This window comes from Sinocyclocheilus rhinocerous, unplaced genomic scaffold, assembly GCF_001515625.1.
Source record: "Sinocyclocheilus rhinocerous isolate Xijiao unplaced genomic scaffold, SAMN03320098_v1.1 scaffold161, whole genome shotgun sequence".
Taxonomy (NCBI): Eukaryota; Metazoa; Chordata; class Actinopteri; order Cypriniformes; family Cyprinidae; genus Sinocyclocheilus; species Sinocyclocheilus rhinocerous.
In genome coordinates, this window is record NW_015627226.1 from 757,379 (window position 1) to 771,171 (window position 13,793).

Genomic DNA, 13,793 nt, shown 5'->3' on the forward strand with positions numbered 1-13,793 from the left:
CCGCCGAAGAGGCCAGAAGGCGATAGCGGGGTATCCAGCAGGAAGAATCTGTCCTTATCTTGTCATTTGGACAGATTCAACCACAGGTGTCGCTCCGTGGCCACGAGAGCTGCCATGGAACGGCCGATGGCTCTGGCCGTTTCCTTGGTGGCCCGAAGTGACAAATCTGTGGCCCGACGCAGTTCGGCGACTGCGTTGGATTCCTCTCCCTCCCTAGTGTCCAGGTCTTTTAGCAGGTCGGCCTGGTACGCCTGCAACCACCCGTTACATAGTGTGCAGACATGCACCGGCCTGACCTGCCGCCGTATACACTTTCCCAACCAGGCTGGATGTCAGTCTTACTGGCCTAGTGGGAAGCTTCGGGGCCTTCAGGGATGATGCTGAGGACGGGGACAGATAGCTCGCGAGTGTCTGTTCCACCACCAGCATCGCCCCATATCCCTTCTCATTCAGCCCTGTGATGTTAAAATAATTGGATACTGTGGGGCTGAAGAGTCGGGACGAATATGGTTTATCCCACGATCTCGAAAGCTCAGAATGGAGATCGGGGAAAAAAGGAAGGCCCCGACGTGAAGGTTGCGATCTGGCTTTAAGGAAGCGCTCGTCCAACTTGCTCTTGGGACGAGCGTCCTGTTTCTCGGCTGGCCATTCGATGTTCAGTTTAGCTACAGCATGAGTCACAACCGCCACAAGCTCCTCATACGCGAGAGACTGCATTGGCGAGTCCACAGTCTCCTCCGTGTCGACGCTCATCACATCAACCTCCTCGGAGGAAGATAGATGAAGAGCCTGGCCCTCTCTATGGTGGGAAGAAACCGCGGGGCGGGCTTCCGATCCCTGAGAGGGGGCCGTGGATCTAGCGGGTGAGAACCGAGATAAGGACGAGCCGTCTCGGATCCCTCCGCTAAATCCACTTGCGATCCACATGATAATAGCCCCCGCTGTGCCTCAGCAACAGCGGGGCCGGACCCAGCAGGATCGCAAACCTGGCCGCTTTCATCGAAGACGGCCAGGCGGGAACAAAGCACACAGAGTGGGAGAAGCTCACAATCATGGCAGGCAGCCCCTCGAGAGCTGCCCATGCATGCTCCGCTCCCAAACAGACGACGCACAAATCGTGTGTATCCCCACCCGAGACATAACGTGGGCAGGGAGGAACACACGACTTGAAACCACATTTGCTTTTGATTTACACTTTGGCATTTTTTCTCACTTGCTATACAGAGTTTTCACTGACTGAATGAGTGCTTTGCATACATTCACACACACACCACAGACGCGCTCGATGAAGAGCAAAAGCTAACATGTGCGCTTGCCGGATGCGCCTTTATGCTTCCTGGTTGCTCACATCACCCCGCTCGTGACGTCTCGCTTCGCTATTGGACTGATTTCACATATGCTTCAGAAGGGTGTCTCGCCGGGGGCATTCCCAAAGCGTTCAACGGAGCTCGAGTTCCTGAACGGGAACTGAAAAAGTCAATTTATGGTAGCCAAAAGATAATACGATGTCTGATAACAACGAAACAGTTCTAAAACAACTTCTGATATGGATACTGTACAATATAATAGCACCTATTTTACACATTTCACTAGATTAATTGTTTAAAACTTAGTGATAAAATGTCAAAACTACAAGTTAATTTAGTAATTTGCATGATGCACTTATCTATAGTGACATCTAGCTCATATATTAAAGGGTCAGTCCCTCTAGAGTAACCTGAGGTTAAGTGTCTTGATCAAGAGCACAGTGGTGAACATGACCTTTTTAATATTAGTCTAGATCTTAAACTGTTACACCACAACACCCCACCTACTCAACAATGCTTATGGGTTTCTACGTCTGTCTAGTTCTACTATCAATTTTATTAAACATTAATTGGATGAAGAATTTACAAAGGTAACTGAGTTGAGGGTAACTACATACTTACAAAATATAATTATGTATTTATGAGGAAAAGAAACTGAAACAAACACATAATGACAAATGCATTTCAGAATGTTCTTTACTATAAAATATACATGTAAAATCATTGTGTAGTTTCATTCTAGCAATGAATCATGCCTCCATCCTGTGCTATAAGACTTCTTTTACTAAGGCAGCTTTGCAATTATGCTGCTAACAAAAGCTGAAGGTTCTTCAGAAGCCGCGTGGGCCGACATTTCACGTCACTACTCTGTGGGGTCTTTCTGACTGCAAGCCATTAGTTTAGTTTCATATATATTCACAATCAAATTCAATCAACTGCACTATAATTTAGGAAATCATATGTTTAAAAAAAAAAAATAAAAACAATAATCCATATAATCTAGTTAGTTTTTTTTTTTTTTCATAGACTTTATACAGGACAAAACATTTTATGACCCACCATAATAGAAATTGTTATGAGCCTGTTAGTATCTTATCGCATACATTTTTTTTTATCAAACTGTAAAAAAATTTTACCTTTGCAAGACAAGGCAATGCATTTAAAATGATTTTTTTAAATCATATTTATTATATTATGTAAAAGACCACTTATGTGTAATTAAAAAGAGCAAAAAATCATGGCTGTTTTTAACACACTTAAGTACATTTTTAAAAAAGTGCACTTTGTAATAATGACAAATTAAAAGTTTTGCTTTTATAGTAAACATTAAATCATTATGTTTAAATAATCTTGTTGTGCTTTAAATAAGTACACTTATTTTGATGTGGTGTGTGTTTTTTATTTATATTATACATGTACATTACATTTAAAGTTAATATATTTTAAATATATTAAATTGCAACTTCATCATTACAAGTGTGTAATTACAAATAGATTTAAATACATGACATACATGTTTTAACAGAAATGACATTAAAGTATATTTTAGTTTACCATAAGTGCTTGTCAGTACATTTAGCAGTATACATTAGCCATACTTTAAAGACAATAGTAGTAATTATGAAATTACAATAAAACTTAAGTCTTACTTAAGTGGGTCAAAAAAGCACTCTTAAGTTCAACTAATTGCATTTAATATAAATGTAAACTATAATACATTGTTATTTAATTGCATGTAACATGCAATTGTCCTGAAAACATTTCAGTTCAAACTCTGTTTCTCTAAAAACTTTCAATACTTACAAGATGATTGCGAAAATTAATGAGGAAAGAAAAAAAAAACTGCCTGGTGGTGTGATCTCTATAAAGACAATCACTCATCAGTGTGTCATGGATAAACCCATTGCCTCCTGTTGCCCTTACTGGCCAGAGAGTCACATGTCAGGTTGCTGTCATAGAGACTGAAATGCATGTGTAAATATGCATCACTCTGTTATTTTTTTCTTCTAATGAAACCAGCTTCCTGAAGCTTTAGCTGTGTGTGAAAGCCGTTTAAACAAATATCAGTGCTCAACCTGCACAGTTTTTACAATGTTCCCAATTAGGCGTTTTACATGAAAACATCCTGTGGTGAGGCCAATTTCATTTGTTAGCCTGTTATCTTTCCAGGTACCTCCAGGAGCGCTTGATTCTGCAGAAAACTGAGGAAAATTGATCTACTCAATGCAGACCACAGTTCTATGCAAAGACCCCGGCTGTTCTTCACTGAAAGCCCATCAAATGATTTTGAATGCAAGTTGCATTCTCTATTCCCATAAATGGCATACTGAGAATATGCTTTGCTTGGATATGCACACCGTTCAGAAAAAAAATACATGCATATATATTTTAAATCAGCCCTTGAAGACAGAAAAAAAAGGTTAGAGCGCAAAATACGCTGGAAAAAAGCGGCATACTGCACTTTTTACCTTAAGAATCTACAAGCAAATTAAATGTACTTTTATTTAATTTTGATCAGTTTAGTCAGATTATCCATGTTATCTGTTACTGTTCCTCCAGTTACACAAATGGAGATTTTTATTTTTAGCAACAAGACCCTTTGAACCTTCATATTTCAAAACCTCTTCTGGCCGACTTGAGGGAAAGTTGAAATTGGTTTAGGCCCACAGTTTCTGGGACAATTGCCAGTTTGTAATGACTTGAAACTTCAAGACCGCTATATTCCCATAAGACGTCTTTCAGTTAAATTCCAGTTATCCAGAATGTTGGGCAAATCCCTTATTCTCCTGAAGAATAGCTTGGGCAGTCCCTGCTGAGGTCCAGTCACATGTTATCTACATACATCCTGTTCATCATAATCTGTCATTTCAAATTCATATATTTTCTGTGTTTTTTTTGTGTTTTTTTTACTGAACTTATTCAAGGATTCTGAAGGACACTTTTATCATAAGTGACGTGACATGTGGCCAAGTATGGTGACCCATACTTGGAATTAGTGCTCTGCATTTAACCCATCCAAAGTGCACACACACAGCAGTGAACACACACACACCGTGAACTAGGTTTAATTCTAATTATACAAGTTCTCGGATATGATTGATCAAACAGCTTTTGAGAGTGCTGATATACAGTACTGGGTCTTTTCACTGTTTGTATTACACCGCTTGTCTATGTTTGCATGTTCCAGACAGACAGTGGTGAGGATTTTTCAGTGACTTTTTCTGTAAATTACATCGATACACAAGTAGGCAGTGGGAAGTGACTTTTACGAGTGAGTCATTGACTCATTCATACAACTGATTCGTTCAAAAACATCAGGAACGAAACAAGTGACTATGAGTAATTCATTCACTCGGTCAGTTTGTTCAAAAACACCTATTCATTCAGGAACGAAACACCATGTAATGTGGTAGTGAAGAGAAGATGAGGCAGATAATCAAGTATAGCAGTTTTATTCCAATTACACTCTAAAAATGCTGGGTTGCTTCAACCCAACTTTGGGTCAAATATGGACTAACCCAACCGTTGGGTTAAATTTTTTAATTACATTTTTAACCCAAAAGTTGGGTTAGTCCATATCTGACCCAAAGTTGGGTTGAAACAACCCAGCATTTTTTAGAGTGTAGCAAGAAGGAGATAATCCAAAAGCGTTTATATATGACAACACATACCTATAGACTGAATATGTAATATGCATACTTTGTTGCTCAGAAATGTGCAAAAGTTTATTTTACTTTGACTCTGCTTGGAACTATTTAACAAAGTAACTGACAATATGCCTAAAATTTAAGTAACTCAATATTAACTATTTGTTTATAAAACCAGTACCACACTCGCAAAAACCAAGTGAAGCATCACACATTTGCAAGTCATCCTCATCAAAAAATTTTTTTTAAATAGATATGGAATCATTAAGAAAACATTGCTCCTTTTATCCATTATTATTTTTCAATATTTTGTCATTTAATCAATTACTGACTGATATTGATCATGTTTGATACAATTTTTTTTTTTAAACCTTTGGGTTACGAGTCCGACTCTCTAACCATTAGGCCACGACTATACCCACATAAGCATAAGCAGTTTGAAAATGCAAATTTGTTTGTCAAAACAAACAATTGTAATTACTTTACATTTACGTTTACATTTAGTCATTTAGCAGACGCTTTTATCCAAAGCGACTTACAAATGAGGACAATAAAAGCAGTCAAAACTAACAAAAGAGCAACAATATATAAGTGCAAATGACAAGTCTCGGTTAGCCTAACGCAGTACACGTAGCAAGGTGTATATATATATATAGACAATATGCCTAAAATTTAAGTAACTCAATATTAACTATTTGTTTATAAAACCAGTACCACACTCGCAAAAACCAAGTGAAGCATCACACATTTGCAAGTCATCCTCATCAAAAAATTTTTTTTAAATAGATATGGAATCATTAAGAAAACATTGCTCCTTTTATCCATTATTATTTTTCAATATTTTGTCATTTAATCAATTACTGACTGATATTGATCATGTTTGATACAATTTTTTTTTTTACCACTATAATACATGGATTTGGCAAACATGGATTCGTTAAAAAGCAACGTCAGAAGATGAGTTGTCATTATATTTTCCCAAGGGAAATTTCTGTTGAATATGCATCATGACTAATGTGTTGGTGGGGGTTTAATCATCTGTTTAGTCAACAAGTGCTTAAAACAATGACAATGTGTTTGTCAGCATTTGTGTAAAAAATCTAATCAAATCAGACATTATCGTTATATCAGATATGACAGCATGAAAAATGACTAATGAATGCCTTCTCACATTTGAAAATAAAATGAATTTAAAATTCATATCTGTATGAAGTGTTTTCCTGATTTTCATGCAACAGATAAATGAATGCAATAATAGAGTTATATATAAAATGAAGAAAATAGGTGCTTTATTAAATATCTCTGGCCTATATTATTTGACTGAGTTTAATGAAATATATTTTCCTGCCATCATACAGAACACATACAGAGCTGAAGTGTCTATTATACATCAAGTTTTCATTTTTATTATAGTGTGGTTAGATTAGAAAAAGGTTTGGGATTGGTCCATTTATAGTTATCTGGCCCAGGTTTATGAAGACATGCTCCATAAAAACCGTGATGACACAAGGATTCTTTATTCCATATTGATCTTCATGTGACCCAATTATAGGTGTGCAAAATGGGCTCTTTAAACGCTCTTTTACTCACATCTTGGCACCATTGGTTTGGCATCATGTCTCGCATCCTTTTCAGCTCATATAACAGATATTTCATTAAAAAATGATGAGTTATTCAAAAAGGGACATCATAACCTGGATTATACAAACTGTAGCCTAAAAAGAGGCAGAACATAAAACCAATAAGATGTGACTTTCACATCATATCCGTTTATCGTGATTAAATATTGTGCTGTTGAAGTGTTCCTGTGAGCCGAACGAGCCAACTTCCATGGAAGCGCTGAGTTTAAATAGAAACGGCATTGTGGTTCACAATTCCTTGTTAATTATTTCCATTGTTCAACGGAGCAGGAAGCCAAGCTCCAGAGACAGGCAGCTTTCCGGCGGCACCAATTCACAAAAAAGATTGGCTGTGTGCATCACATCCAGATAATCAGGAACAGCTAAATAAGAATACAAGTTACATCTTTCTGTAAAATGCCAAGAACACCCCCTAAAAGAAGACTAGTTTAAAAAATAAAAAAGTAATTGTGAGCTAAAGTAAAATAAGAAACAAATGCATATTGTGAGAAATGAAGGTGCAATTGCAAGTCATAAAGATGCATTGTGAGAAATAAAGCCACAATTATGAGAAATAAAGCTGCGTTTGTGAGCTACACAGTTGCAATTATGAGAAATATAGTCACAGTTGTGAGCTATAAAGTCGCATTGCTAGAAATAGTAATGAGTATGAGATATGAAGTCAATATTGTGAGATACAAAGTTGCAATTGTGACATAAAGTCGTAATGCAAGAAATAATGCCACATTTGTGAGAAATAAAGTCCTGATTATAACAATAAAGTCGCAGTTGTGAGATACATACTTTCAATTATGAGAAATAAGTTGCAATTGTGATATATACAGGTGCATAGTTAGAAATAGTCACATATGTGAGAAATAAATATGTAATTGTGAGAAACACAGTTGCAATCATGAGAAATAAAGTCACAATTATGAGAAATAAAGTTGCATTTTTTAGATTTAAATTCAAATTGTGAGAAATGAAGCTGACATTGTGAGATACAAAGTTGCAACTATAATAAAGTTGCAATTAAAAGAAATAAAGTCACAATAATGAAAAATAAAGTCTAAATTATGATAAATTAAGTTGCAGTTGTGAGATGTAAAGTTCCATTGCAAAAAATAAAGAGATACAAAGTTGAAATTATGATAAAGAGATACAAAAATAAAGAGATACAAAGGTGAAATTATGATAAAGTTTCAATTAAGAAATGAAGTTTTAGTTATGAGGAACAAATTTGCATTTATGAGAAAAAAAAGTTGGTTGTGAGAAGTTGCAATTATGACAAATAAAGTCACAGTTGCTAGATACAAAGTTGCAATAATAAAGTCGCAATTACCTTTTTTTTTCTCTGAATTAGAAAAGGACTTTGACAGAAACTCATTAATAGTGACAATTTAGTGACACATTATTTGTATCATGCATATAATGACAATTATAAACACAAGGCTTTTTTTCTGAAGTTCCTGCTTTCCCACAATATTTTTTATACATTATGACTTTGCAGGGTGTATATTATTTTCTGCCTGGGCACTAGCAAAGAAAACATGTTTGCATCCAGACTAAAGTGACAGTGACAATAAGACCTGCCACAGAGACACACAACACTCTGTCCCCAAAAACACCGACCTTTGATTGAGCATGTAAACACAGCACAACATATTTGTCCTCCAAATTAATGTAATAAAGTTCACAGTTGCTGGAATCAAATCTCAGGCACTGAGAAGTCAATACCAAAGCCAGTAAACAAACCATTTTATTGCTAACAGTGATGGTTGCAGGTTCACTTAAGACTGAGATCTCTTTAATTATTGTTGTAACAGCAATAAATAGAGAGAAAATAAAGCCTTAGAGTCAACATGAAATGAAAATTCACCCTATCACCCTATTTTATACATGTATTTTATAGATCTTAGGGTCAACAATTCACTGAGTTTCACTTAAATTTTCATTGAAAAATCTTGCAATTTACAATTGCATTTCTATTTCTACTCGATTTTGAACACTTGAAAATAACTTTCATGGCATAACCTAAAGTAGTCAAGTTGATTTAGTCATATTAAATAATATTTTTGATTTGAATAATACCAGTTAGTTTAAATGTTACAGCATAAAGCAAATTTTTTCAAGATTTCTGACCATATTTTACTTTTTTTTCTCAGTATAGCCTATAAAAGAACAACTTCAAGGCAATAGCATTTCTTCTGAGATAACACTCATTGCTTATCAAAAGAAATACAGAAGCATCTCCTCTCAGCAGGATCAATATTTTATTTACACGCAACTCAAAAGAGCATAAAAAATTGCATGAGGCTGCATCGTTTTGCTTGGATCCAGAATCATTTGGAACAAAGGAAATCACAATTAATTTCACCTGAACAGATTTCTCTTGTAATTTTCAGATACCCAGACATCTCCCACATATTCTCCGTCTCTATTTTCTGTTTGTACGACAATGCTTTCAAGACCCTCCGCTTGAATACCAGACGGGTTCACACAGTGTGAGTCATTTGCATCAGCAGGGGTTTTAAGGCACGTGGGTGGGCTTCCTCCTGTCTACAAGTCTCAGCTGAGACTTCCTATATGCAGCAAACAGCCCCTGTTAACACACACGTGTGGTTAAAATAAATTTCCATCAGCCTATAGTTATTAATAATGACATGTATGCAGCTTTTAGTTAATGCATTTGCATCAATATACTGTACTTGCTATATTTGTATTCACATAGTTACAGTATCTATTCATTAGCATTAAAAGTAATCGAATAAACTACTGTATACACATACACTCTAAAAAAATGCTGGGTTAAATATAACCCAGCGCTGGGTTAAAAAGGGACAAACCCAGCTATTGGGTTGTTTTAACCCAGCTATTGGGTTGTTTTGACCCAGCTATTGGGTTGTTTTGAACCCAACCGCTGGGTCAAAACAACCCAATAGCTGGGTTTGTCCCTTTTTAACCCAGCGCTGGGTTATATTTAACCCAGCATTTTTTAGAGTGTAGACAAAAACAGTTCTTCAAAACATCTTCTTTTGATTTCCACATGAGGGTGAGTAAAGGATCACAGAATTTTCATTTTGGGTGAACTGTGCTTTGAAGTGTTTGAATTTCTGATGCCATTGTGTGAAATCACTACACTCTAAAAAATGCTGGGTTAAATATAACCCAGCGCTGGGTTAAAAAGGGACAAACCTAGCTAGTTCACCCAAAAATGAAAATTCTGTGATCCTTTTCTCACCCTCATGTGGAAATCAAAAGAAGATATTTTGAAGAACTGTTTTTGTCTATTCTATTAAAGTCAATGGTGTCTAATGGATCTCACTGACTTTCAGTGTATGAAAAAACACTGAAACATCAATATCTTCTTTGGTTTTCACATAAAAAGAAAGATTGTGAGCAACATAAAGGCGAGTAAATACTACAAAAAATTCCTATTTGGTTGAATTATCCTTGTAAATTTCAACATTTGGCTTTGCATCCATTTCCAATGTTTTTTTTTATGCACCAAATGGAGACGATTAAGCACAAGGGAGGAAAATGTGAATCTTTAAGGCAGTGCCTTCTACTGGAAATGATTCACTGGAGACTAAAGGCTGCGTGAAGGGCAGAAACTCCCCCTCCTTCCACAGCCTGCGTTTCATTGGCTGAGTCAAGTGATGTCATGGAGCACAAAACTGTATAAATAGCCCAGCGCTGCTGGCATTTAGACAGAATCAAAAGTCTCAGACAATACTAACTGTTAACTTGTGGAGCATAGTGGGAAACCTCTGGACCTATTAACATGTGTCGATCACTAGAGCATCTGCCAAACGCCTGTCTGGAAAGGTATGTTTCATATTTACTTAAAAAATAAGTAGTATAGTGAGAGCAGATGGCACTATTTTGTTTTAAACTAGACCAGTTAAGTAGCTTATCCCAAAATTAAGTGATAATATATGCTGTTTTTGATTTTAATCTTTGAGCAATTTTTAAGTACTTTCCCACAATGCAATGATGAATACTTTTGTTCCACACAGGGCAAAGGAGCTCAAGGCCCGGTTTGGAAGTTTTCTGCTAAAGCAAGAGCTTAATATAATGGGCCTCTCACAAAAAACTGACAAACTGATGCTGGAGGACAGACAGAACTGGTCTTTCCATGAACTCCTGGCTCACAAAGGTAAATTAATATCAGCAAGAACGGTGGCAACATAAAGCACATGATTCTCAGACTGTAGAATGAAAGCTATCAGGGTCGTCTAATGTTTTCTTCACGCTTCTTCGCAGAGGGACAGTGCGCTTTCACAACGTTCCTGTCATCTGAGTACAGTGAAGAAAATGTTGCTTTCTATTTGGCCTGTGAGGACTACAGGAACACGAAGAGCTCCTTGAAGCTGTGCTCCAAGGCCAGGAAAATCTATGAGGAGTTCGTCTGCTCTGACGCACCAAGAGAGGTACATTTTCTAAGAATATTAATAGCACAAAAACTCACACTCACACATAGATTTCATGGACAAAAAAGGTCTAATGGCAAATCATTCCTCTGCTTATTTTCAGGTTAATCTTGACCATGAAACTAGAACCATCACCTTAAAGAATATGGAGCAGCCCACATTGTCCTGTTTCAACCTTGCCCAGAGTAAAATTTACACCCTTATGGAGAAAGACTGCTACCCTCGTTTCCTCAAGTCAGCGGTCTACCAGGAACTCATCACATAACATGTGGGTTAAACTACCCTAAAGACGGCAGCGGAGGAATGCGTCCCTGATACACATGGCATTTGTGTGACGTGATGGTCCCTGAATGATCTGAACCGGTCTCCTGAGGTTCAGGGGGACTGGAAACATGGACTCAAAAGTCAGACTGGAAGGCCTCAGACATTTGAGAACATTAATCCTATGAATACAGCAGTGGAGCACACAGAGATCAAGTTTGTAGCACTGGACAATAACTGTGAAAGTGGAATGACTTTTGCACAATTATGTAAAGTGTGTATTTTGTATTGCCTATGAGTATTTATTGAAAGTTATATTGAAAATAGTATTTATATTTGATGAACAAATGTGGGTTATTTATTGAACATTTGAGTGAAAAAAATTAATAAATATTTTTACATGCAAAGATTTGTCTTTTGCAATGCGTCTTTTTAAAGCTGCAGTCCGTAACTTTTTTTTGGTTAAAAATGATCCGAGTGGCACTGCGTCATTACGTCACGTCTGTAAACATAAAGAAGTCGTCCCGGCTACTAGGCTATCGCACGTAAGGATCCTGCAGGTGGCCGATCGTTTATAGCCTTTTCTCACAGCAGCCTGAATAATTAAATGTATCATTTTGATGGCGGATTGTAATCCATATTATGTGTTTATGAAGCACATGTGAATGACATTTAATTATATTCCAGTTATAAATGTGCTTCTGATTACAGATAGCGTGTTGTGATTGGCAGCATTCGGCGCCTGGTCGGGAAATGTCCTGCCTCTTACCATAGCTGCCTGCTAGCTTCAGTGTAAATATTGCGTCCAAATCAAATCAATTTGATTTTGAATCAATTTAAATCAATTTAAACCCGGATGATTGTAACCACTCTAAGTTCGTCTGCTTGCATAATCATCGACAGCAAAATGATTGAATTAATGTCTTTAGAATATATGAGTTTTATTGTAGTTTTATTTTACTTTTATTTTTATTTTATTTTATATGTGCAGTTAAAAGGATTATTCAAATCAAGTTTTAATGTCATAATGAATGCATTTCCTCTTCACACATATCCCACTCACATACAGTAGGTTGTTTTATTTTGCTTTTAAGATTTTATTTTATTTTAATTTAATTTTTAAATTTTAATTACATTTTATTTTATTACTTTTGTATATATATTTTTTTTATTGTAAGTTAATTTAAATTTTATTCATTTATATATTTTTTTATGTTATGTGCAGCTAAAGGAAATGGATGTTTTAATGTCATAATACGTAAGAGACATCCCACCTCTGCACTTCATCTTCCCACACATCCCACTCACAAGAGTTAATGGAGGCTCTTAGTCACCTCCAGCACACAAAGCCTGGTGCCTTTCTCAGTGAGCCTCATAAAAAAGACTAAAAATCTATTCTATTCAAATACACACATAATTAGCTGCTACCAACAGGATCATTCAATTTTTCCAGAATACACAGCCAAGCAGCGGTATTTATTCCAGGAAAGTTCAGTGGTGATGAGGCTGGTCTCCATGGCGACAGCGTGGTCCACTCATCTCACTCACTCCACACCTCTGCAGGAGCCCACTCTGATTCACTTTCTCTGAACCCCCTTATGCTGCCCTTTAAAACTGTATGAACACTACGGTGTCTGCAATCATTCTCACCATTCACATTTGAACAGGGAAAACTGGCTCGATATTGCTCGTAGAACGGACTAAACAGTCGTAGAACAGTCTTATGTTTATGTGTAAATATGTTTCTAAGCATTTCAGGGGACCTTTAAGGCCAGACAGCCAAATAGGGTAAAAATGTAACATTGAGAATTGCAAATATTTTTTTTTTGTTATGAAATGTTTTGTTTTGAAATGTTATGTTTAAATATGCAAATTAGAGAGTATCTCATGAAATACGCAAGAATTTGCATACATTTCCAGAATAGAAATTGGAACACTGAATTACGCCAAGTTCAAAATTGTTGTTTCATTTTGGTTCATTTTTAGTTTGCACAGAGAAGATTTTGGACATCTCTTTTTATTTCTCCATAAATCTGAAAATACTGTCAACAGCCAGGGAAAATAAATAAATAAATAAATAATTTAACAAAGTTTAAAATAATAAAAAATATATTTTAAAGAATAATTTTAAATATTTTTTGGATGTTTTCTTTCCACTAGTTTGAAACAATACTTCATGAAAGGTCAAATAGCCCAAAATATCAAAACTGACCAATGCATTTGAAAAAACAGTATTTTTGCCTGTTTCTCGCCTCACAGTAATATAGTGAAAGTGACGTGACATGTGGCCAAGTATGGTGACCCATACTCGGAATTAGTGCTCTGCATTTATTCCATCCAAAGTGCACACACACAGCAGTGAACACACACATATTTATGCTGCGGCGCCCAGGGAGCAGTTGGGGGTTCAGTGCCTTCACACACACACACACCCCATTTATGCTGTGGCGCCCAGGGAGCAGTTGGGGGTTCAGTGCCTTGCTCAAGGGCACCTCAGTCGTGGTATTGAAGGTGGGAGAGAGTGCT

At 36.6% G+C, this 13,793-nt stretch overlaps 1 protein-coding gene across 1 annotated transcript; it reads left to right on the plus strand.

The window, feature by feature from the left end:
- Positions 1 to 10,307: 10,307 nt before the first annotated feature.
- Positions 10,308 to 11,665, plus strand: rgs5b (regulator of G protein signaling 5b). The gene is made up of 4 exons (XM_016531149.1): positions 10,308 to 10,401; positions 10,593 to 10,732; positions 10,840 to 11,006; positions 11,110 to 11,665. The coding sequence occupies exons 1-4, from the start codon at positions 10,358 to 10,360 to the stop codon at positions 11,269 to 11,271; spliced, it is 513 nt and encodes a 170-aa protein (XP_016386635.1). The 5' UTR covers positions 10,308 to 10,357; the 3' UTR covers positions 11,272 to 11,665.
- The last annotated feature ends 2,128 nt before the right edge of the window (positions 11,666 to 13,793 follow it).